The following is a 25,730-nucleotide window of genomic DNA, read 5'->3' as shown; positions in this document are numbered from 1 at the left end:
TGTGCAGGCCGTCACAAGAGAACCACCTTCCAACCCCACCACCAAGCCTGGGTACCACAAAGAACCTCGGCCCAGCATTCACTACTTTTAGCCCCGCAAATGGACCAACCATTTGTCGCAAATTGCCTAGCCTCCCCAGCAAATGTCCCCACTCACACCAATGCAGATGCCTGGTCAAGGCTTCCCTTCATGTTGCTCACCAAACTACAGAAAATGGGGTGCAACACACCAGAGAACACCCTATCATGGCAATGGGAACTAAACTTAAACCGGAGTGGATGCCTCTCAACATCTTCAACAAGCAAGAGCAATAGGGGACCACCTCTACACCCCTTCTGGCCACATCGTCATCGACCCCGCAGAGGTCGAGAGCGTCATGGCCCATCTGCACCACGGGAATGGTGTTCACCTTGGACAACAGAAGCTACTCCAAACATTCAGAGATGTCTACTTGACACCACACCCATCAGCCGTCACCAGATGGGTGATTGAAGCCTCCTGGGCCTGCGCCCAAGGCAAAGACATTTCCCCACCATCACCTGACTCACATCCCTCCTCCACCTCATCACCAACCAGCTCTCCTGTCTCACGAACCCCTAGCCCACCACCGTCATCCACACCATTACTACTCAGATCATCAGCCCCACGCTCCCCACCACCACCCCCTGTGCCCCCTCCCCTTGGCCACCTTCCCACTGCCTTTGAAATATCTGCTCGGCGGAGCAAGCCCGGCACCACCAACCTAGGAGGAGGGTACAGGGAGGTAACCCCCACCCCACAAGGAGACAATGGAGAGATATTTCCGTGCTCCGTGCGGAAACGACATACATCCCCCGTGACCCGACGCCCCTCTTCCACAAAGCCAGACCACCAAGCAGTATTCAGTTTGAGTGCACTACACTCCGACGGAGAGAGCACTCGCCAGAATTGGGATGGGACTTGCAACAGCCAAGTCCCAAGCAGGCCCTCGGATGCAGTGTCCACCAGATCTGCCTGTAGAAGAGGAGGGGACTCCACCAGAGCCTCATGTCCTGCTATACCCCAGGGGAGCAGCGGCACAGTAGTGTCCTCCGGATCTACTGTAGAAGGAACAACCACCGGTTCTCCTCCTTCTGCCACCTACCTCCACAAGCCAGAACGTTGGCACATCCTCCAGATGACCTTCACTGGAACACCCCAGGAAGGCCGTGGGCCAAGGGATAGTATCCACCATATCTACCACCAGGGGGCAGGCCACCGGTCGTCCCCCAGCTGCATCATCCCCTGATGGCAGGAAGGCAGAGTCCACCAGACCTGCGGCACCCGCCAGGAGACCCTACGGGCCTCCCCCTCCGGTCGTCCCTGGGACGAGTGGTTGCCTGAAGGAGTATCCACCAGATCTCCTTCAGCTGCTACCCCGGGCAGGAGCCTAGGCAGTGTCCGCTGGATCTGCCTGGCCGAAGGGGCGTCCTCCGGGCCTCCCTCTCATGCCCCAGCATGGAGCTCCAGCTGGGACCATCAGGCCCACCAAGTTGAGGAGCAGACCACCAGTCACTCCCTCTCTGTGACTCTGGAGGTTCCTGGTGATGGCGACGCCTCTTGCTCAGCCCACCTCTCCCGTGACAGAGCGAGGCACCCCTCCTATACGGAGAGTGGAGACTTCTTCCCCGCAGGTACCCCGCCAGAGACCAGACAGGATGAGACCACCCCAAGGCCAGGCATCCTGTCACTGCGGCACCACCCTCATCGTTGACAGCCGCTGACAGACTCCCCCAGAGTGAGCAGTCGCAGACCACCTCTGACGGCCTCCTCCCCTAGGCGAGACTGCAGCTCCCAGTGCTGGCAAGCCGCCCCTGCCACCTGCCACAGCTGCCGGACTTCCCCTAGCGCAGGTGGCCGCAGCCTTCCCCTGATGGCCGCCTCCCATAGGTGAGACCGCAGCTCCGGAGCGGCACCTATAGTTCTGCAGTTGACCCTTGGCCTGGACCTGATCAGGTTCGCCCCCAGGACACCCACTATGATTAAGAGCAGGTGCCGTGCTGCGCGCCTCATGGCCCTGTTCGGCCCTAGTCCTGAGGGCCACTCCTCTCCCAGAGCCCCCGCCAGAAAAAGGCTGCCCTCCACTCTGCCCTTCAGCTCGACCTGGACCCCAGGTGACCCCAACAGTGACTTCCACTGGGAGCGCACTCCTGACGGCCCGCACCCTACTCCCGGCCACTACCAGCGGCTGCCAGCATAGTGGGGCCAGGTGCGCCCTAGTGCCACTCACCACCTGTACCTGTGAGTAGAAGTACTCTAGACTGTTACCATATCCCCTGTCAGTGTTCCCCTCCCCCCCCGTGTGACAGTATACGCCCTTGTGGAAAGTGATTCCCCCCCATTACCCCAAGTGATATCCCGGCCCCAACATATAGTAAATTGTGAACCCAGTAGAGAGTCCAGATTGAGTGCTAACATTGGTACTGGGGCGCCGACCCCGACTGTCACGTGTGTTCCCCCCCCCCCGTGCAATACACAGTTAACTCTGTAGGCATATAAGTGTTGTGTTCCCGCCCCACAGGTCGTTGTGTGCAATACAACCCCAGGGTGATATCCCGTCTATGTTACACGAGTACACTAAGGGTAATATTCTGTGCGTCCATGTCACGCGAGAAACACTGTGAAATTGTGTCGCCTCCCGTCCATGTCACGTGAGTGTATAACAAGTGATATATCCCCACGTCCCTGTCATGCGAGTGTAGCATAAGACAGCCTATATCCCGTCTATGTCATGTGAATGTATTATAGGTGGTTTAACGCTGCGTCTATGTTACGCGAGTGTATTGTGAAGTGAAGTAATACCTCCGTCCCTGTTACGTGTGTGTGTTCATACCAAGATAGACTGTGCTAGAGGTTCTATTGTGCCCTCACCTCTGTGTGTGTATTCTAGTGAGACATATCCAGTGTATTATGTGTACTGTATTATGGAAATTGAAATGCGTGGCTTTAACAGTACTCCCGAGGAAACTCCCGGAGAATACCGTAGTATCCCCGACGACAGGGAGAACCAGGAACAACAGAGTTCGCCCACAAGAATGCCGACACCCCCACACGGACCCCACGGGGTAGCCGCCACCAGCCACCACCACTCCGGGCAACAACGACGCATGTCAGCCCGGGCCGTGTGCCCCTGTGACATTCAGCCACCACGCCGCTGCCACCGTAGGCGAAAGACACTACCTTCGCGTGGCGGAATCACTGAGTTAGCTAGGGGTGGAGTCAGAAACAGTACTCCAGACAGCGCCCCTCTGGTAGAGACGATCTATGGTCGCTCCCACAGTGTTTCGGTAGAGACGATCAATGGTCGCTCCTGTAGTGTTCAGGTTGAGACGATCAATGGTCGCTCCCTTGGTGTTCCGGTCGAGACGATCAATGGTCGCTCCCACAATGTCCAGGTAGAGACAATCAATGGTCGCTCCCTTAGTGTTCCGGTTGAGACGATCAATGGTCGCTCCCACAGTGTCCAGGTAGAGACGATCAATGGTTGCTCCCTTAGTGCTCCGGTTGAGACGATCAATGGTCGCTCCCACAGTGTCCAGGTAGAGACGATCAATGGTCGCTCCCTTAGTGCTCCGGTCGAGACGATCAATGGTCGCTCCCACAGTGTCCAGGTAGAGACGATCAATGGTCGCTCCCTTAGTGCTCCAGTCGAGACGATCAATGGTCGCTCCCACAGTGTCCAGGTAGAGACGATCAATGGTCGCTCCCTTAGTGTTCCGGTCGAGACGATCAATGGTCGCTCCCACAGTGTCCAGGTAGAGACGATCAATGGTCGCTCCCTTAGTGTCCCGGTAGAGACGATCAATGGTCGCTCCCACAGTGTTCGGGTAGAGACGATCAATGGTCGCTCCCCCAGTGTCCAGGTAGAGACGATCTATGGTCGCTCCCAGGGCGTAGCTAGGAGAGGGACGTCTCCACAACCGGAGATTGAACTCCAGGTGTCCTGTTCCAGAACATCCCGGACAGACCTCCCTGCCTCCCCCGGCCTCTGTTCTTTACGCCTGGCCCTAGAGCAGACACACCTGTCGGGCCCCAGTGACAGTCGCTGCCGCAGTCCTCCCCTGACAGCGCCTCTGGACGTGGGAGACCGCAGCCCGTCGCCTCTCTCGGCCCTCCCTAGGACACCCGGGCGAGACCTCGCCACGCCCCCACGACACCGGGACCTGACCCAGAGGTTCCGGGACCTATTCGGCCCCAGTCCTAAGGGCCTAGCGCCGGAGCCAAGTCCGGAAGCCACCGGGAGACCCGGACACGAGAGGACGCCCTTGCGAGCCGCCCCGTGCCCTCCCGGCTCGCCCCGTCTTGACGGCGCCCCCAGTCCAGCCGGATCACTGATGTCATGCCCCTGTTTTCTTCCCTGAGAAAATACGGGTGATAATGTGACGATAATGAATTAGGTTAAGTGTGACTCACTCCTAGAACAAGTATTGTGCGGTGAATTTATGTGATGTATATTGGGGTAAATCAGATCACAATGAGAAGTTAGAGGTCGAGAATGTGGACTAAGATCTGAGTGAAAATACGTGCGAGTGCCACCCCGGATATCTATAAAGACATATCCCCATTGCTGGAAGAAAGACTGTGAGGAAGAAATATCATTAATGTTCTATTGGCTAGCCGCGAAGTAATATTGTGAAAGTAGTATTACGAGTATTTCGATCTTGTTACGCGTTGTGAAGCGAGATTCTATATATCACACCTGGAGGACCTCTCTGACGGAAGTGTAATTAGTAAGCCTGTTCCTAAGGAGACATCCCCCCCACCCTGACAAGAAAATATCAAGAAAGGAAGTATTAATCATACTCTCTCCCTCCCCACGCTACCCCCTTCATTACTCGCTCACGCCCTTAACCCCTTAACCGCGGGTGTCATTCCAGAATGACGGCGACAAAACTGGACCAAACCGCGGGTGGCATTCTGGAATGATCGTGAATATTTTGAACACCGCGCGTTTTCCCGGCGCGCAAATATTCTCACGCAAGAGTAGCTGTCGAGTTCTTTCACGCCAGCCATCCCACACCTCCCTCCTCCAACCCCGAGGGGACCCCCCCCACCCCTGCCCTGACCCGCGTCAGTCAGTATCTGTCCAGCTCTGTGTGTGATAATGGCGCTCCGTCCCGACTCATCGTCGCTCGCTTCCTCCTCTACAATGTTTAGTGCTAGTGTTCCCTCTACCTCTACACCGGTAAAGGAACTGCCGACGGCGAGGCAGAAGGGGTTGAGCACTCCTGAAATTAGAACTGAGCTGGACAAAACAGTAAGTACTACTCTTGATTGTGGCAGTGAAAGTGACACACTCACAGCAAGCAGTGATGATTTGGCAGTGATTGGTGGTGAACCATTTTCCATTGATAGTGACAGTGATGAAAGTGATCGTGTTGATTCCCCACCACCCCCAACTTACTCTGGGAAAGGAAAGGCTCCTATGGGCAAATCTGGTATTGCACGTGGGAAGGGAGTGAAGCGCAGGCTCACGTCTCCCACACCAGGCCCTAGTACGCATTTCCCATCAATTTCCCGTTCCCCTAGCCCAATTGCCCTCACATCATCATCATCATCATCTGTCGTGCCCTCTCCTCAGTCTACATCATCTGAGGAGTACGAATTACCAAAGCCTGCAAAGCGAGGGAAGGCAGGCCGTGCAGGCCGTGCAGGCAGGCCTAGAACAAAGGGGATGCGTGGCAGTTGGAGGGCAAAGCTGGGCGATAAGCAAGGCGATAAGCGAGGTGATAAGCGGGGTAGAAAGGGTCAAGTTTCACCACGCACCAGGTCAGAAACCCCCCGCCTGCCCCCGCTCAGTTCCCTCACCCGCGCCACCCGCTCCCCTCACCGCCCCCGCCCTCTCCCCCGTCCCCGGTGCCTGCTGCCGCACCCCCCTCCCGCTTGCCTCCTGCCTCAGCTCCTGCCTCTCCCATTGCCTCTACATCAGCTCCTTCTCAGGGGGAAACGAGTGGAATGCAACCTGCCCCTGCCACTGAACCACGCACAGGGCAAGTTGATGCATTTGTTTGGACTGACGGTGGAGATTTCCAGCCACACAATCCACCGTTTGATATGACAAATGCTGGAATACAGCCTGCCTTCCCATGCAACGCAGGTGATGAGTTTGTTGATTACTTCCTGGCCTTCCTTGATGATGAAATTGTGCAGCATGTCAGCGATGAGACCAATAGGTATGCAACTCAGTGTGCAGCACAAGGGCTGGGACCTATTGGCTCGCCAAAGCAAGTGTCGTGGTTGCCTGTCGGGATCAGAGAGCTGTATGTTTTTTGCACTCATGTTTTTGATGCCCCATATAAAGAGACATGAGTTGGAGGAGTACTGGCTCGTGGATGACATAACTACTATCCCCATATTCGGGAAGTATATGTCACGGGATCGGTTCCGACAGCTGCTTGGATACCTGCACTTCGCTGATAATGACAACCCGTCCCAAACTGACCCTTTGTGGAAAGTGAGGGATTTCCTCAACAAGATTAGGGATCGATTTATGCGATTTTCAGGCCTATGCAGAAAGTCGTCATAGACGAGTCCCTGGTATTGTTCAGAGGACGTCTCAAATTCAGGCAGTACATCCCCAGCAAACGCCACCGCTTTGGGATAAAGTTCTTTGTGCTGTGTGACTGTGAGACGGGGTATATAATGGATTTTGTCATTTACTCGGCTAGCACAATGGATGTGAACAGGAAAGACCCCCTTGGCTTCTCTGGCTCCGTTGTAAAAGTGCTGATGGAGAGGTATTTTGGTGGTAATCATGTGCTGTACACAGACAATTATTACACAGCACCGAAACTCTCCAAATACCTTGCTGAACACGGCATTGGCACTGTTGGCACTGTACGGAGCTATAGGAAAGAGTGGCCTAGTTTCCCCGAAGCATCATCATCATCCAGGGGAGATGTTCACCTGAAGAAGTCAGACAAGCTTCTTGCGATCAGGTGGCATGACAAGAAGGTTGTCAATATGATCAGCACCATCCACAAGGGGGAAATGAAGAGAACTGGGAAGGTCAGCTACAGGACGGGAGAGCCAATCATGAAGCCTGATGCCGTCATTGATTATAATGTAAATATGAGACTCGTTGATAAGTCTGATATGATGATTGGCGAAATAGACTGTCTCAGGAGAAACACCCGATGGTACAGGAAGGCTTGCCTGCACATGCTCGATATGTGCATGCTCAATGCCTTCATTCTTTACAAGACACAAGTCGGGGGCATAAGGCAACCATCACTGAGACAGTTTTCCAAGACTGTCGTGCAGCAGCTACTTGAACGATTTGGTCAGGTGACGGCATTGATCCCGAGGCGACACTCTGACACACAACCTGACCGTCTTGAGTGCCGCAATTACATGAGCCGGCACCAGCTTGTGAAATTGCCTCCTAAAGCAGGCGGCAGGTTGTCACAGGGCCGCTGCAGAGTATGTTCAACCACCACACGAAGGCCTACGACGAGAAAAATGAGCACACACCAGTGCCTTGAATGCCAAGTCGCTCTATGTGTAACTCCGTGCTTTGCCGAGTACCACTCTCTGAGTAAATACTGAACGTGACAGTGATATATACAGTAGTGATGCGACAGTGACGTGCTTTGCCAATAATTGTATAATGGATAATGTAGTAATAAGGGATATTTTGCCTAGAAAATAAAGGAAATATTGGCCAGTATAATAAGTGATATTGTAATAAGAGAATCTGCGGCACTTGTGGAATTCTGCGGCACTTATGTAATTCTGTGATGCGCCAGTGACGCAATATAGTAATAAGTGCATTGTAAATATAATGTACATTGCCCATATTATATGTAAAATAATATTAGAAGTTAGAAAGAATGAAAAGATCGCAGGAAACGTCAGTGAGCGGGTGCCGCCGCAGTGAAGTGAGGCGCAAGCGCAGTGAAGAGCGGGCGCAGCCGCAGGGAAGTGCCTTTTACCTACCTCAGTGAACACAGAGTGGGTGTTTATCGTATGTACAGTGTTCATATATGTTTATATTACTATTATGAGAGAGTGGTTGGCATTTGGTACTGGTGTGTGGGGCGTAAAATAGTTATTTCACACCCCTCACTTCTAACGGCTCTCCCCGTCCTGTGAAAGTCAACGAAGTCATGAAACCAACATCAATGGAAAGCTGAAGGTTTGTACTTTCTAATGGTACCTTATTTTTTTCCTCTAGCTTTATTCTGTGCAGAGTTATTAAGGTTTAAAGGTTTGTTTACATTTGGCTGAAACCCCCGCGGGAGAGGACAGTCAGACCAAAACAATACCCGCGGTTAAGGGGTTAAAGCTAAAGTAAGTGTCAAGCAAGAACCAGAATTATTTGTCAAAGTACTTTCCCTAGCAGACACCATATAAACTCCCCTGCTAATATCTGTCGTCTTCCAATATTACTATAACTATCTCCTCGCCGTTTTAAGTCACTCTCCGCGCCTCCCCTATCTCCTCCTAGTGAGTCACCCCCCCCCCCACACACTTCCGCGCTCAGCGCGCACCTGTATTTACTGCACTCCTAATACTCTAGGATTTGTTGTGTTGTCATTAGTATCTAGAAAGCAAGTATCCTGCGAGATACACATATCTTAGATAAGGTTTTATATTGCTCAATATTGTGTTGTAATATCTGCTGAAATGTCCTGTGTCTGACTGTGGTAATATATGTGTATGGTGTTGCCGAAAGTTTTTATGTCCTGCCTCTCTTTATTGCACTAGCTCCGGTCTCGAAAGAGGACCCCGCTCCACGTTGGGTGAAATAGGAACGAGAAGTCGAGCCAAATTCTACCCAGCATTACAGCAATATTTAATATAAGTGTGAACTGTATTACTCTGTATTGGTTAATGTATTTATACTGAATAGGCTTGGTCACGTACTGTAGTGTATATCGTTGTCAGCAGTCCTTGTAATTTGTTCTTTGTTTAATACACGTGTACCTTTGATCAGTTGGTGTTTGGGCTTCCCCTCCTTGTCTGCATACTCTGGCCAGGTCGAGAATAAAGAACCCAAGGCCCACACCGTATCTGAACCAGAGGAGTCGGGGTCAGATTACGCTGCGTAACAGCCTTCACTACCTTTCTTAATCCCATCTCCACCCCCTCATAGCCTTAACCCCTCCACCTCCGCCTCATCCCCGTCCCAACTCACCACCACTCCACCCCACTGTGCTTCCGTCCAGGGATTCTTCCCCCTCCCTCACCACAAGTTCCACCTCACCTGCCTCCTCACCCCCACCATGGCCTTCCTCAATCCCACCTCCCTCCCCTCATAGCCCCAACTCAACTTCCAGCTCCACGTTCTCCCTCTCCCGCTTGATCCACTGACAGAGTCGCGTTCCAATCTTCACCAGATTGGGCCAGCAATCGTGACCTCCAGATAGATACAGCCCTACAACAGCACCACACTCTGCAATCCCACCCACAGCATCCCCAGCAACCCCCGCCGCCACTCCCCCACCCGGCACAACGCCACAACCCCCTGGAATCCAGTCCATCACAAACACATACAACCACCCTACTACTCAAATACCTCCCCTCCTCACAGCAGTACTTTTGTGTCCGCTTCCACGGATGACAAGTCATTCTCCAGGTCAAAGGTCACCATCCGACTCCTTGCCATGACTACTGCCACTACCATAGCTGCCACCTCCTTTTGTTCCAACCACAGCCGAACCAAGTCAGCATGTTCGTCCGATATGCCTTCTTGGTCTCAGAGGACGGGCAACAAAGAAGAATCCAGAAGCCTCAACACTTGCCTCGGTTGTTAGACAGCTATCCCCACCCCAGCTACTTGATCCTCGTCAAAGACCCCACCAGAGAACCAGATGAGCAATCCCGTTCCTGTTACCGCCTCCTCCACAAGCTCAAACCAATCACCGTCACCAGCCAAGAGCAAATATTTGACCTCCTGTCACAAGGACATGGCAACAAGACGGCAGGGGTGGTAAAATACCCAGGGCCCCAACACGACTGGTCAAAAGATCTACTGCGGTTCCAACTCAAAAAGGGGCATAGAAATAGTCTTGGTGTTAAAGCAGTCTTGGTGTTGATGCAGCCTTGGTGTTGCAAGTGGCCTTGGTGTTGAAGTGGTCTTGGTGTTTAAGTGGTCTTGGCATAAAGTGGCATTGGTGTTGAAGTGATCTTGGCATTACAATGGCTTGATGATGACATGGCTTGGCATTGAAGTGGCTTGGTGATGAAGTGGTTTAACTGGTCATTTGGCTGAAAAACTTGACACAGCTAAGGAGGAAGGGTTGATGTCAATGGGAGGTCCTTAAACAATTCATGCTATGAAACCAAGTGTTTTAACTGATAGAAGCAGAGGGAAAATAAAGGCAGGAAGAAACACAAATATCAAGAAGAGAGGTAGGGTAGAAGAAATGAAGACAGTAAAGAGAGAAAGGCTGAAGAATAGAAGTCTCATTTAGCTGTCTCTTATGAAAAGCAGGAATACTTGGGGGGTATTCTTCCCCCTCCATCTCCCCAGGGAGACAAAACTGTTCAAAGTATTTTGTTAAGAAGCACATACATTGGTTGAATTCTGACCTTGCCCTATGACCTTGACCTTTGAGATACCGTAGTTAAAAAAATTTAATAACCATATTTCAATCTTGACTTACCGTCCGTCCTTCCAAGTCTGGCTCAAACTGAATAAAAACTAAGTTGATTTTGCAACATCAATATCTGACCTAACCTTGATCTCTTGAACTTTGACCTAGTGTTCTCAAAAACAACAGGTTTCCTCAAGGGCTATCACATACCGTAACATTATCATGGATCTTACACCTCTCATATCTTCTTGTACGATACAGTATATTGTGTTAATATGAACAGTTTTATACATATCATATTATTAAGCTGTGGCAAAATGAATGGTTTAGGAAGGTTGTTACCAAAGCATTGAAATGAGTGACATTACAAGTAGGAGTGTGTGAATTTAAAAGGAAATATGATTCTTATCTAAAAAGGAAACTTGGCCTTGACATATACAGTATTCAGGAGTGTGTTATCTTTTAAATGGACTATTTTCATCATCACTTATTACAGCTGCACTCTCTCTCATTCTCGTTCCTTAACCACCACACAAAAGGAGAAAGTGAGCATGGAAGTAAAAAAGTCACTGCATGATGGTATTGTGATACCACCTCAAATGTATGGAAGTAAAGCTTGGACCCTGTTGGAAGGACACAAGTCAAGAGTGACAGCAGTGGAAATGAGTTATGTGAGAAGAGCATGTGGACTTATGTTGAGAAACAGACTGACAAACGAAGATGCGAAGGAACATTGTGGTGTCAATGTGGATAAAAAAAAAACGGGCATTAGGAGAAATACACCGTGGTTTGTCCATGTGGAGAGGATGGAGAGCGAGGGACTAACGAGGAGAGAGTATGAGAGTGACGTGGTACGGGGGAGAAGGAAGGGGAAGCTGAGGAAGGATGGAGTGGAAAGGTATATGAGAGAGAGAGGTGTGCGCTGGGGAGGGCAGTAAAATGGCAGGGGACAGGGCGACATGGAGGCAATTTGTTTGAGGCCACCCCTTACAGGATTGGGGCGACTGGCAATAGATAGATAGATAGATAATTCTCTCCAAACACACACACCCACTCACATACACCCACATACAGTATATATATATATATATATATATATATATATCTATCTATCTATAGCCCGACGCCCTAATCCCGCAAAGGGTGGCCGCAGACAAAACGCCTCCAAGTCGCTCTGTCACCCACCATTTGACTACCCTCCCCCCAACTCACCCCCCCCTCCCTCATATACCTCTCAACTCCATCCCTCCACCTCATCCTCGGTCTACCTCTCCCTCTCCCTCCCTCCACCTCACCTACATACACCCTCTTAGTCAGTCTTTCATTCTCCATTCTCTTCACATGTCCAAACCACCTCAGTGTATTTCTCCTAATCTTCTCAACCACATCCACATCCACCCCACAGCGTTCCTTCACTTCTTCATTCGTCAACCTGTCCCTCCACGTCACTCCACATGCTCCTCTCAAGTAACTCATTTCCACTGCTCTCACTCTTGACTTGTTCCCCTCTTGCAAGGTCCATGCCTCGCTTCCATACGTCAGGGTAGGGATCACAATACTATCATGCAGTGACTTCTTAACTTCCATACTCACCTTCCTATTTCTCATCACTGCTTTCAGTGTACCAACAACCTTCCTTCCCTGCTGTACCCTTTCACGCACTTCATCCCCCAAAGTTCCATCCTTACTCATCACACTACCCAAGTACTTGAATGCACTCACATTCTCCATATCCTCACCATCCAACCTCACTGCACACTCTGTGACTTCATTCCTCTCAAACACCATAACTTTACTTTTGTTTACATTAACTTTCAGATTCCTCCTCCTACACACTGTCCCAAATTCATTCACCAAACCTTGCAACTCCCATTCATCTTCACTCAACAGTACTGTATCATCAGCAAACAGCAACACCGGAAACTTCCAAATCTCACCCTCATTCATTAGAGCCACCCCCACATCCACTGCCCTATATATATATTTATATACAGGCATACACATACAAGTAATCCCGCACTTACAAAAGGTTGACATACAAATTTTCACACTGACAAATTTGTGCTTTTAGTAAAATATTGAGAGAGGTGAAGTCAGTGAATGTACAGCGAGGTTGGATGGTGAGGAATTGGAAAATGTGAGTACGTTTAAGTACTTGGGTAGTGTGATGAGTAAGGATGGAGGTTTGGAGGGTGAAGTGCGTGAACGGGTACAGCAGGGAAGAAAGGTTGCTGGTTCTTTGAAAGCAGTGATAAGAAACAGGGAAGTGAGCATGGAAGTGAAAAAGTTACTACATGACAGTATTGTGATACCAACTCTAACGTACGGAAGTGAAGCTTGGACGTTGTTGGAAGGACACAAGTCAAGAGTGAGAGCAGTGGAAATGAGTTATTTAAGAGGAGCCTGTGGAGTCACATGGAGAGACAGGCTGACGAATGAGGATATAAAGGAGCGTTGTGGTGTGGATATGGATGATAGGAAGCGTTATGAGGAACACACTGAGGTGGTTTGGCCATGTGGAGAGGATGGAGGGTGAAAGACTGACGAAGAGAGTGTATGTGAGTGAGGTGGAGGGGGGAAGAGGGAGGGGGAGGCCAAGGATGAGATGGAGGGATGGGGTGGAGAGGTATATGAGAGAGGGTGGTGTGAGTTGGGAGCAGGGCAGTGAAATGGCGGGGGACAGGGCGACGTGGAGGCGATTTGTTTGTGGCCACCCCAAACGGGATTGAGGCGTCTGGCAATAGATAGATAGATAGATAAGGAATTATATGAGGTATTCAACACTTTATTATAAAACAGGCTTTGTAATAATGATTTTGTGCAACTGTAAGCTGATGCAAGTGTTCGAAGCATGTTTAAAAGGCTTGATATGCTTGGCTTGGCTATGATGTTCAGCTGGTTATGAATATTAAATGCATTTTCGACTAAAAAAAAAATCAACTTTCAAGCAGTTGCTCAGAACGTAACCCATTTGCAAGTTGTGGAGGACCTGTATATATATGTACATATAGTAAACCTCTTCAAGTCGGAATACTAGGGCTGAGGCCTCCTGACTAACCAGAAAAAAATCAGTTACCACATTTACAGAGGGTGTAATCCAAGCATAAGGAGGGCCTTTTGGTACTTCAAGGCATTAGGGGAACAGATGGTCACTTCTGTGCAATTTTCTGATTATAATCACAATTGCACCACCTAACGCTTTATATACAGGCCTTAATCTCTACTGCAAAGCACTATTGTATGAAAAATTAATCACTCTCAGTCATTGCAGAATATTTGTCCAGGTAACTCTGAGGACACACTGCTTAGGAGGCTGCATTTTGATTCACTGGGCCCTCAAAGGCTAAAACACAGTGAACTTAGTGCATCATGTTGAGATTGGGTTTCCATTAGGCAACATTTTACAACTTAGGAGAGTTTTTTGCAGGATTTTTATGATGATTTTTTTTGAAAAATTTAAATTGCTCTCATCAACAAATATCATATGCCAAGACGACTTCAGTGCAATCCTGACTAAAAGGGTCCTGATTTATGGAGGTTTTACTGTGCTCTCTCTCTCTCTCTCTCTCTACATATATATATATATATATATATTGAATAATTTAGAGTATATCTCACAGCCTTGTCTCACTCTAACATTGATATTACACCTACTTGCGTACACAACCATATAACCTTAATCATACTTCACTACCATCATAAAAACTCCTAACAACATTCAACAGCCTTTCACCAAAATACTCAGACTTGATGTGCTGATTCACTTGTCTTTGCTGCAAGCCAAGAAAACAGTTTATGTACTGTGTATATATCCTCTATATTTATCACAAAAATACAGCAAACTTCTGGTTGAGTCTGTCCATTGTCTGTAGTGAAAAAAAAAAAAAATCAAAACAATTTCATGTGCAAAACAAAAAACCACACCATAACGACCAAATAACTGGTCTAATTATAAGAGAGTTAGGAATACTGTCTGATTAACAAGATATGAAGCTGAGTATTTGTTAAAGAATCAATTTAGCAGAAAATGCAGTATAGCCCCTTCCTTGTGATAAATGAAAGATTAACACAATCACCATCAACTAGAAACTCGCAGGAAGCTCTCAAATATAAACAATCAGGCTGGATGTGCTGCTTAACTCTCCTTTGCTCTTAGTAAAGATATCTTTTTTTTTTATATATCTTTAAGGTGGGGGTGCTCACCATCCACTCACTTGATGTAGTGCTGCTCTTGGGTGCCTGCCCTTTCCTCTCTTCCTTCCTTCCTCTTCCATCTTTCTTTCCTTCATTCTTTCCTCTTCCTTCTGTCTATGGGTGACCCTACACTGAATGACAAGCCAAATGGTTTCCTGTACAGCAGGAAACCATTTACTATGCTGGGTGGTAACTATACAACCAAATTATTGCGTCTGGTGGTTTAGTGGGTAATTAAGGCGCTCTATTCGGACTGAGCCGATGTAGGTTTATATCCAAGGGATGGTTGGGGTTTACTGATCATGTAATGCCACTCAGGGATGGGTGAGGCTGGTCACTCTCATCTCAAATGTCAGGACTAACTTGCCTAGCCCCGGGCTCCTATGCTCCTCATGGGGCAACACTGGATTAGATGACCAATGAATGAATGAATATTAAAAATACAGTAAAGTTCTTCACAAAGTTTCTTAATCTGGAAAACATTACCTCCTTCAAAACAAGTACTAACACTACTCCCTATTTCATATGCATAATATAAACAATCACAGAACCATATGATAGATGATCATCCTATCAGTTTATAACACTTGGAGGACAACCAGATGATGATGATGATGATGATGATGATGATGATGATGATGGAGGGCAACCAGTTCGAATATCAAGTTACTCAACCAAGAATACCAGTCTGATTCAGCTGAGAGCACCTGCTAAGTATCCAACTTAGTAATAAACACAATCACACAGCCTTTGTAATAATTCAAACATCAGCACAATCACCATCATCAATGAACTCATGACAAGCTCTATCAATTAACAGATATCCAAGCATGAAGTGTAGTTTCACTCTCCTTTGCAACAGGTCAAGAAATAATATTCACTTTTAATCCAGTAAATTTTTTGTTAAAGCTTTCCAGTACTGTATTAGAAAAAAATAAAATAAATAAAATAAATAAATACTGAGTAAATATTCTGCATTTCCTGTGCATAACATAATACATTCATACAATCATATAATAAAAATCAATCATAATGAACATATAATCTATCATATATTACAATACAGTATAATGCTTTTTTTGCTAGAGGTCTAGGTGAAACAGTAACATAAAACATTCATACAATCATATTATAAAAATCAAACATAATTAACAAATAATCTATCATATATTACAATACAGTATAATGTTTTCTTTGCTAGAGGTCTAGGTGAAATATAAGTAAATTAACAACTTTGATCCACTCTCTGCATTCCATCAAACTGACAAGATTCTTCCTTCTTTGCATGCTCCTATACATAGTAAAACTTCCTGGCTATAGGGTTCTTGACATCAATTGTGGCAGCTTTCTTTATCTCTTCCTTAGTTGGCTTGTCAGCATCATGATCAGTATCAGTTATGTGAACCTTAGCCCTGGCAGAAAAAATTATGGGTAAAAATTTGCTCCAAGAATCAAAGCTTTATAGCCAGTTTCAAAAACTCCTTTAGCGCACATTACAGGATCCTCTGCAACTGATTATCTAACCATATATATATATATATATATATATATATATATATATATATATATATATATACTGTATATATATATTCATATAATTAAGCTTTTTTTTACTGATGACCCACCACTGGTACATACTGTGGTTGGAGACTCATCTCAGACCATAAATACTGAGGTTACAATGTTCACAGCTATGTTATGGTAAGTATCGAAATGGTAGAAGACACCTCCCTAAGGTTTCTAATGGGAAAAGAAGAGGCTAGAGGAGGAATGGAACAATATGAAATGTAAGCTTGACGAGCTTGAATCTAAAACTAAGATAAACGAGGAACATATCAAGGAAATCCAATAACACCATGTGGGGAGGAAGAAAACTCAACAGGAAGATAAAATAAGTCTTCAGGTGATTTTAGAACAACAGAGAAAGGAAAACCAGGAAAAGATGGAGAAAGAAGTGGTGAAGGTACTAAAAAGTAAAGAATCACTTGCCAGAGATGTAGCAGACAAGAAAAAATGCTTGATTATCTCAGGTTTGAAAGAAAAACCGATGTCAGTGAGGTCAGAAAGAGAAACAGAACTGAGAAGGGCAAAGGAAATAGTGTCAATAGTTATGGAAAGAAATGACAATGCCCAAGAGGAGGCTGAAGAAGTGTTTAGGCTGGGACAGTACAGTCAAGTCACCTATGGCGGGAATTCCATGCTGCGGTTTTCTATGACACGGCAAGGTGGCAGAACAAAAAAAAAACGAACCACCCGCATAAAATACCTACGGTGTGGCGGCACGGCTAGGCTTGAAACGCCCGGGCAAATTCCCCTGGCAGCCAGAGAGCAAACCTCAGTCCTCTCCCGCCAGTCAACACCCGCTCAGTGTGCAGCAGGGGAGGAATAACATACTCATCGACGGACCTATGCTTAGAGAGAAGGCTAGGAAATTTCATAGTGTCACCTGTCACCACCTAGGCCTGAACCCGTCAAAGTCATTCTAAGCAAGCCCAGGATGGTTCCAGAGTTTTCTGAAAAGGAAAAACCTGAAGAATGTTCACCTCACTGGTGAACGTGCCTCAGCAGACACCACCACTGCTGCCAGTTTCCCTGCTTTCCTTCAAGATGAGGTCACAGTGAAAGGTTACAGCAGCCTGACAATCTTCAATATGGATGAAACTGGGATATAGAGGAAACGTCTGCCATCTACTACCTACATCTCGAAGCAGAAGCAGCAGGCAAGGGGAGAGAAGGCTGATAAATTATTTTGTGCACCAATGCTGCCGGTTATTTTAAAATGAAACTTCATCATTCACCCAGCTAAGAAGCCCCGGCCCTTCAAAACCTTCATGATATGTTGGAGTCAGGTGTGTACTGGAGGCAGCAGGCAAAGGCATGGGCAACGTCAAACCAGGTGGTTGAGCAGTTTGATTTGTTTGTGAAGGATGCAGAGCAGCACTGTAAGAAGCACGGTGTCCCTTTCAAAGTGCTTCTCTTGCTGGACAATGCCCCTTGCCACCCCCAGCACCTGGCATCCTGTCACCCACATGTGAAGGTTGTTTTCTTCCCACCCAACACCACCTCACTCCTGCAGACGCTAGACCAGGAAATTATCGCCAACACCAAGCTCATGTACAGCCAGTACACGTACCACAAGTTCCTGCGTGCAGTTACCAGTGATGCACCTGAGGTTCAGGAGCTGCAGAAGATTGGGGGGTCTGCTCATACACCTGGCAGTGAAACTGAGGAAGATGCAGGTAGTGAAGACGAAAACGACGCTTTTCAGCCAGGCCCCACCACACCAAGGAACATGCAAACTGTTGTGGAATTCTGGCACTGGTACACTATTAAGGACTCCATCGACGGTCTGCTTAGGGCTTGGGACAAGCTAAGCCAGGCCACCATCATCCACACTTGGCGCCTTCTTCTGCCTAACCTCAGTGCCTCTGTTGCACCTGGCAGCCCACAGGACGTGGTGCAATAACTGCAGGAGGTTGTAAACACTGCCCGTCAAGTTCCTGGTTGTTCTGAGGTAACAGCAGATGACGTGATGGACATGGTTAGCTGTGGAACCGACTCTTTTCAAGCTGTGGTGGATGAAGTCATCGAGGGAGATGCTCCAGGTGAAAGTGAGAGTGACAGGATGACAGTGAGACTGTGGCAGTGAGGTGGGAACCAACAATGAAAAACCTGAGTGATTTGTTAGTGACAGTGGACATGCTCAAGGGACAAGTCCAGGAATGGGATGGAGATGTGGGGAGGTGTTGTAATTTTGTTAACTTAATTGAAAAGGCAGCGGCACCCTACAAGGACCTCCATAACAGGAGATTCAATGAGTTCCGACAGCAGGTTATCACATGCTACTTTTCCCGAGTCTCACAACAACTGGCACCACGAGACCCCTAGCCACAGGCTGGTCCATCCCACGCATATGACGACAACTCGTTCTCAATGATGTCAGAGGCAGACTTTGAGGGGTTCTTTCAGGAGGCTGAAATGAAGGAAGACAGCCTTACCCAGCAGCGGCATGAGGCACCACCAAGCTTGCCTCAAGCTGGCAGGCAGTAGCCTGCCTCTTGCCTCGGAACCCCCAACCCTCCCCCTTCCACCTTAGCACTATTGTCGTTGAAGTTAGGTACGTTCAGTACAGTATTTTATGGCCCTAAATCCCTTTATTATTTATTGTTTAGTGTTTAATTTGTGTGTAATACATGCACTGACTGACTGCTTCATTGTCTGCCTGTGTATAGTGGGGGCAAATGGGGAAAAGTGGGGTGAGAAGGGGGACTTTGGGTGAACGTCCAGAACCAAATTCCATTTTTCCCATAAGTTTAGTTAATTCTATGGCACGGTTTTCTATGGCGCAGGATTGTTCCAGAACCACTTACCCGCACCACAGGCGACTTGACTGTATTGTATATGGAGGCAGGGGCAATGCCACTTAAAGCAAATTTTCAATCCCAGGTCACAGTAAATGAAATAACATGCCTTGGAAACTATCAGATAAGGAGGGACTCAAAAATATCTGGATAAGGAGTGAGGCACATGAGGAAAAGAGAGCTAAAATAATGGAAATTGTTATGGAAACTAGGGAAAAAAACGACCAGAGAACGGAGGAAGAGAAGACAGAGTTCTACTGGAGTGTTATGGATCAGAAACTGAGGAAGTGGTACCGAAGGAGAGAGGGAGAGAGAACGACAGAATAAAAAACAATGCAAAAAGACTTAAAGTGTCATAGCTACTGTAGATGGTCTAATCTCAGCAATGCTTGAAATAGATGATTTCTTGAGGGTAAATGAGCCAGACATTATGTGCTTGGTACAGACCAAGCTAAGAGAAAATACTGAAATCCAAATGGGAGATGGTAAATCCAAACTATGAAGAAGAGATAGAAAAAACAGAAGAAGGAGTGATGATAGCAGTGAAAAACAGCCTAAATGTGGATACTGTGGAACTGGGAGAAGGTATAGCTGCAGTGATAAACATGGTAATGGAAAACAGAGGGAAAGACAAGAGAGACATCGCAGTAACATATGTCCCCCCAGGACAGACGTATGGAATGAGGAGGAATCTCAGATGTTGTTGGACATGGCTAGATACCTAGTGACTGAGAAATGCAACAACATACTCCTGATGGGTGACTTTAATTGTAAAGAGGTAAACTGGGAGGGATGGGACTCAGGAAGTAGTGAAGATTCATGGGGCAGTATACTGTTAAATATAGCAATGGACAATGTAATGACCCAGTGGGTCAAAGAAGAGACAAGATTTAAAAGTGATGACACCAGCAAGGCTAGATTTAATTCTAACCAAAGAATCTGATGCAAGTGAATCTCTGAAATAACTGTGTACTATAGGAAAAAGTGATCATGTGGTGATAGAGTTCCAAATGACAGAAGGAAATGGGGTGACAAAAGATGAGCTTTACAGGCATGAAAGATACAACTTTGGGAAAGCAAACTTTACGGGACTAAGAAAATTTTTCGAAGATGCGGATTGGCAAGAATTCAGGGAAACAAGAGAGATAAAGAAGTGGGATATCTTTCTAGACTTCTACAATACGGGTGTGGAAAGGTATGTGCCAAAAGTTAGTGGGAAAGAGAACTGGAGAAATGACTGGTTAAACAAAAGGTGTATGATAGCAAAAAAAAGGATAAGGCATGGAGTAAATGGAGAAATAGAGGTAATGATAGAAAAGGAAGAATATAAAAGAGCTAGAAATAAATATACAAGAATACGTAGAGAGGAAGAAAGAAACTTTGAAAAAGGTGTAGTTGACAAATGTAATGAAAACCTAAATTGTTTTACAGGTTTGTTAATGGCAAACTGAAACAAAAGGAAGGAATCAATAGGCTGAGAGTAGAAGGAAATGTCTACAATGATGCCATTGTGCAAGCTGAAATAATGAACAAATGCTTCCAATCAGTCTTCACTAGAAAGAGTGATTTTGTGGAGGAGGTGGGAGTGACTAGAAATGTACTGTCAAAAGATGCAAAAGTTGAAGCGCAAGAAGTATACAAATTACTGGAAACAGAAGATGTGAGAAGGACCAAGGACCAGACTGAATCTCTAACTGGATACTAAAGGAATGCAGAGAACAACTGGCGGATAAGATTCATGGTTTAATTGTGTGTTCTCTGGAAGAAAAGAAAGTGCCTTGGAAATGGAAGAGGACCAATGTGGTACCAATTTATAAGGATGGGAACAGGGAAGAACCCCTGAATTATAGACCAGTGTCCCTAACCAGCATGGTGACAGAACTGTGCAAGAGAATCCTGAAAGACAGATGGATAATATATCTGGAGGAGATGGACATTTTGGTAGAAAGTCAGTTTGGATTCAGAAGTGGAAGGTCATGTGTTTCCAACTTGTTGAGCTTCTACTCAAGGGCAAGAGACGTGCGACAGGAGAGAGAGAGAGAGTTGGGTGGATTGTGTGTATTTAGATCTGGAGAAGCCTTTGACAAGGTACCCCACAGGCGACTAATGTGGAAACTGGAACACATATGAGGACTGAAGGGGAACCTCTTAGAGTGGATGAGAGACTTCTTGAGAGACAGACAAATAAGGGCAGTAATAAAAGACAGGATGTCTGGATGAAGGGAAGTAACAAGTGGAGTCCCACAGGGCTCGGTGTTGGCGCCCGTAATGTTCCTGATTTCCGTAAACGATATTGTAGTTGGAATGAATAGTTATGCAAGTCTGTTTGCTGATGCTGCAAAGATCATGAGGGGAGCAGAAGTTGAAGAAGACTGTAAAATGCTGCAGGAAGACCTGGATAGGATTCGTGATTGAAGCTGGATGTGGGAAATGAAATTCAACACAAAAAAATGTAAAATATTGGAAATGGATAAAAGTACCAAGAGACCATCACTGAAGTATCTGATGGGTGGTGAACTAAACACAAAAGCGAGGGAAGGGAAGGTCTTAGGACTCCTAAGTCCTTCTCTTCTCTTGCTTTTATTATCCTGGACCAACACTCTTAAGTTAGGAGTGCTGGTCCAAGATAATTTGTCACCTGAAAAACACATTAACGAGATAGTTAGAGAGACATACTGTATAATCTCTTGATTAACATAAGAGTAGCATTTCATCAGATGGATGAGATGATGAAAAAATTGATAGTGGCCATGACCTGCCCCAGGTTGGAATATGCAGCAGTAGTGTGGTCTCCATATAAAATGAAAGGTATAAACAAAACTGAGAGAATACAAAGAACAGCAACCAAGATGGTCCCTAGCCTGGCAAAATCTGTCATACAGGGAAAGGCTGGAAAAGCTAGATCTGTCTTCCTTAGAAGATAGGAGAGAGGGGCAACGTGATTGCAGTGTTCAGGGCCAGGATAGGAGTAGAAAAAACTGACAGAGAAGATCTGTTTGCATGGGATGGGTCAGTAACTAGGGGACACGGAATGAAACAGAAAAGCCAAGTTGCTTGAAGGATATAAAGAAATATAGTTTTCCATATAGATCCATAGACTTGTGGAATAAGCTGGACAAAGAGATCATCCAGTCTAAAAACTTGAAAGAGTTCAAAGTAAAATTTGACTCGTTGAGAAACAGAGATGGGACTCCACGAGCGTAGCTCATTTCCTTTATATCACAACTAGGTAAATACAACTAAGTCAATACTGTACACACACACACACACACACACACACACACACACAAAGATACCTTCTAAGCATACATGCCCGTAATGAGTCACGTGTTGTTTATCAAGTCTGTTGATGAATATGAGCCCTATATTCTTGAAATACTGTAACACTGTTAAACATGACAAACGTAAAAAACTACAAGTACCCACCTATAAGCAGCTAGATGAGCATAGTATGCTGCATTAGGAAGGGAGACTGAACGTGTGCAGCGGTTGTACAGGTGGCACATGCCATACGTAAGGTTCTGCAGCTCATCCATAGTCATATCATTGTCATCCCAGAGAACATGATAGTGTGTAGGCTTGCTGGTGCCCTGGATACCCTGTACACAGAAAGCAAAAATTAGTCACATATATATCAATAACATGCTTTATAAAGGAGAATGAAAAATTAAACTATAAACTATAGGGGAGGAAAAATCTGATAAGCACCTACTGTGCAAAAACAAGTTTTACAAAATACTTTTTTGCTCTTGTTCACCTGCAGACAAAGTCATGAGGGTATAATTATGTACTGTGTGTATTTTTAGGTCAATATATGTCACAGTTTAGCAGCTGCAGCATTTTGAACTTTGGTATGCTGTGGTGCCAAGGGGGTAGGGGGGCAATAAGTACTACGGATGTAATGGGGTGGTAAGGTGCTGGGAAGAGGCAGTGGGAAGGTGGGAGGGTACTGGGGGAGAGGTGGTAGGGTAATGGAAGGCAGGGATGGAAATGGAGGTAAGGAGAGAGGGTGGGGATGAGGTTGGGGAGTGGGTCTCTCTCTCCCTCTCTCTCTTTAATGTTTCTGACACTAAACATAAGCTTAATAGCCCATTCCCTAGGGCCCAGCAGTCCTACATAGTGCACACCATCACAAGTCACCATTTCAGTGCTAACATCCATTATCCATATTGAATACACACTAGGACTGTCTCATACAGAATTGCCGTACAGTAATCCGGCATTCAGCAGTCTTGCTTCAGCCACAGCCCTGCCAGATATTGCATCCTGATGGGTAATGCCGTACTGCCCCCAAACACCTATGAAGTTAAACTGCTTTATTGTTTTTGTTTTTAGAATAACAATACAGTAAATTTTTCCTGCATTATATGCCCCACACAGCTATTAATGCATCACTCTGACCTGACACGAGAGTAAAAATACAGTATATATGAAGCTATGGGCTGGCAATGCAGTAGGCCACTGAGTATGTATCAGTTACTGTGGTAACAGCGTGCCTCAGAGTGATTAGCCTCCAGTCCCACCAACAACCCAGAAATGCATTTGTTTTACATACTCCAATCTCACTTATAAAATGCCTCAGTAGACCTCAGTAATAGAAATACGCTTCTGATTCGTCATAATAATTCAGAATAAAGCTAAGTGTTGACAGGATTATTTTAGGGTTAGCTAAGCTAAATAATGAGAAAAACTGCCTGGATGATGAGAACTGTTTTGATGGCTGGGAATGGTTAACCATAAAAATTTCATATCCATACAAAAATCGATTGTTAAGAATGTTGACCCACTAGTTATATGAGATACATGTAAGAAAAGTCATCTGGTTTACAATCAAGATTAGATGAACTGGTGTAAAAATTGCTCAACTGGTCTCTTTAGTCCTTTAGGGGGTTAATATTTAGGTACAGTATTAGGCAATTAAAAAAAGCGAAGGTAGCTTTACAGGCTCTGAGCTTATTACATTACTTACATTAAGCCCCTCTAAAAGCAGAAGTAAGACAAGAAAGGCCACAAACTCCTTAATGAATGCAACTCAAGCCAACTCCAGACAGCTTACTCTGTGACAGGTGGTAGATGAAACTTTGTTTTGGTGGGAATCATGGGTGGCTGGGGTGCTGCAGGGATTACTGGGAGTGGTAGGCAGTCTGAATTTGGTTTCCATGCATGCTGAGAGATAATACAGCTGAATATGGATGTTACTTTAATTTGGCCAGATTTTTTGCTCTGACTGCTAATGATGTAGACTGATTACTGCAGACAGAGATAGGGGGGACTATTGTACAGTATATGCATTAGTGAAGGTGTTTTTAGGAAATGTCAGAGAGTCATAGTTGATCAGTAAAGTTTGTTTTAACAAAATTCAAGCTCTTGAACTGTTCCCTGCCCCAGCAAGGAATTTAATTCACATTCATTACAACAGCAAACCACCTGTCCACTGACTTGGGGTGGACTTAGATGTCAGTTGCAATCCCCCTCAGTGCAGCTCAGGCAGTTTGTCAGTTTATGAGTTAATATATGACGCACATTAAACCCAACAACAGGATACTGAAAATCATTACAGTATATCAAACTCTGCTTCATCTGATACCGTATGCCAAGTGAACTTTCTTCTCTTACATCACATTTCTTTTCTTACAGCAAGTTTCATTATACAGTGAAAATACTGAATAAATAATACGCAGGAAAAATTACCAGTCAGTGAACCTAGATGGGTTACCGGTGACAAACTACTACACGAATGGTTTACAGGATTAATAAAGTCATTAATTTACAATGCACAGGTTCATAATATTATATACCTAATTGATAATAAAATATACATATATTTTTTTAACATGAAATAAATGGGTCGCTGGTGACAAACTACTACTGTACACGAATGGTCTAGAGAATGAAGGACATCATTAACTTACAATGCAAAGGTCTGTAATATGTGTCTACAGTACTTGCATAATTAATACTGTATATATTTGCGGGATTAGGGCGTCGGGCTATAGATAGATAGATAGACAGATATATTTTTTCAAGTCATATCAGACAAAATGGCATTAATGTTGTATTGTCCTCTCCATTAGGAAAGTTAAGGCAAGCTTCAAAGTGGTAAAAATAATGAACGTCAAAACAGCATGTGAGGAACAAAGGCAAATGGTAGGATTTCAGAGTGTGCAGAGCTGCCACAGTTTACCTGTAATGTATAAAAACCAATGAAATGATGCTGGGCATATTTATCTTGAATATAGCTTTGAATAACCGATGCCTTAAAAGTACTGTAGTAAAAAAGGAGGGATTATGTGGGTTTTTGTTGACCACTAACTCCAGATGAGAGGAATAAGGAAGCTATTGTAAGGTTAATAACTAATATATTCAGTGACAGTCAGCTATATCCTACTAAATGATTGGCAGGCAATAAATTATGGCAGAGACACAGCGTTTATTGAAGGAAATGGCATATGATAATGATGACTCCATGCTAGCACTTACCACTAGACTGTTTACCACTAAAGTGCAGCATAACAATCATATTGAGAACCTATCTATCTATTGTCAGATGCCTTAATCCCATAAGGGGAGGCCACAAACAAATCGCCTCCATGTCGCCCTGTTCCCTGCCATTTCA

The 25,730-nt window shown here is 45.8% G+C and overlaps 1 protein-coding gene across 1 annotated transcript in view; it reads right to left on the bottom strand.

The window, feature by feature from the left end:
• Positions 1-16,044: 16,044 nt before the first annotated feature.
• The window catches only part of LOC145394680 (protein argonaute-2-like), an 88,028-nt gene continuing 78,342 nt past the window's right edge, over positions 16,045-25,730 (bottom strand). Inside the window, exons 11-12 of the mRNA XM_080268456.1 lie at positions 22,541-22,713; positions 16,045-16,165 (exon numbers count right to left, since the gene is read on the bottom strand). Coding sequence (XP_080124582.1) covers positions 16,045-16,165; positions 22,541-22,713 — 294 coding nt within the window. The remainder of the gene's footprint in view (positions 16,166-22,540; positions 22,714-25,730) is intronic.

This window comes from Coenobita brevimanus, chromosome 28 (genome assembly GCF_032717465.1).
Source record: "Coenobita brevimanus isolate Jiangsu-jjx chromosome 28, ASM3271746v2, whole genome shotgun sequence".
Taxonomy (NCBI): Eukaryota; Metazoa; Arthropoda; class Malacostraca; order Decapoda; family Coenobitidae; genus Coenobita; species Coenobita brevimanus.
Note: the sequence above shows the minus strand (reverse complement) of the source record. Positions and strands in the feature narration are given on the sequence as shown.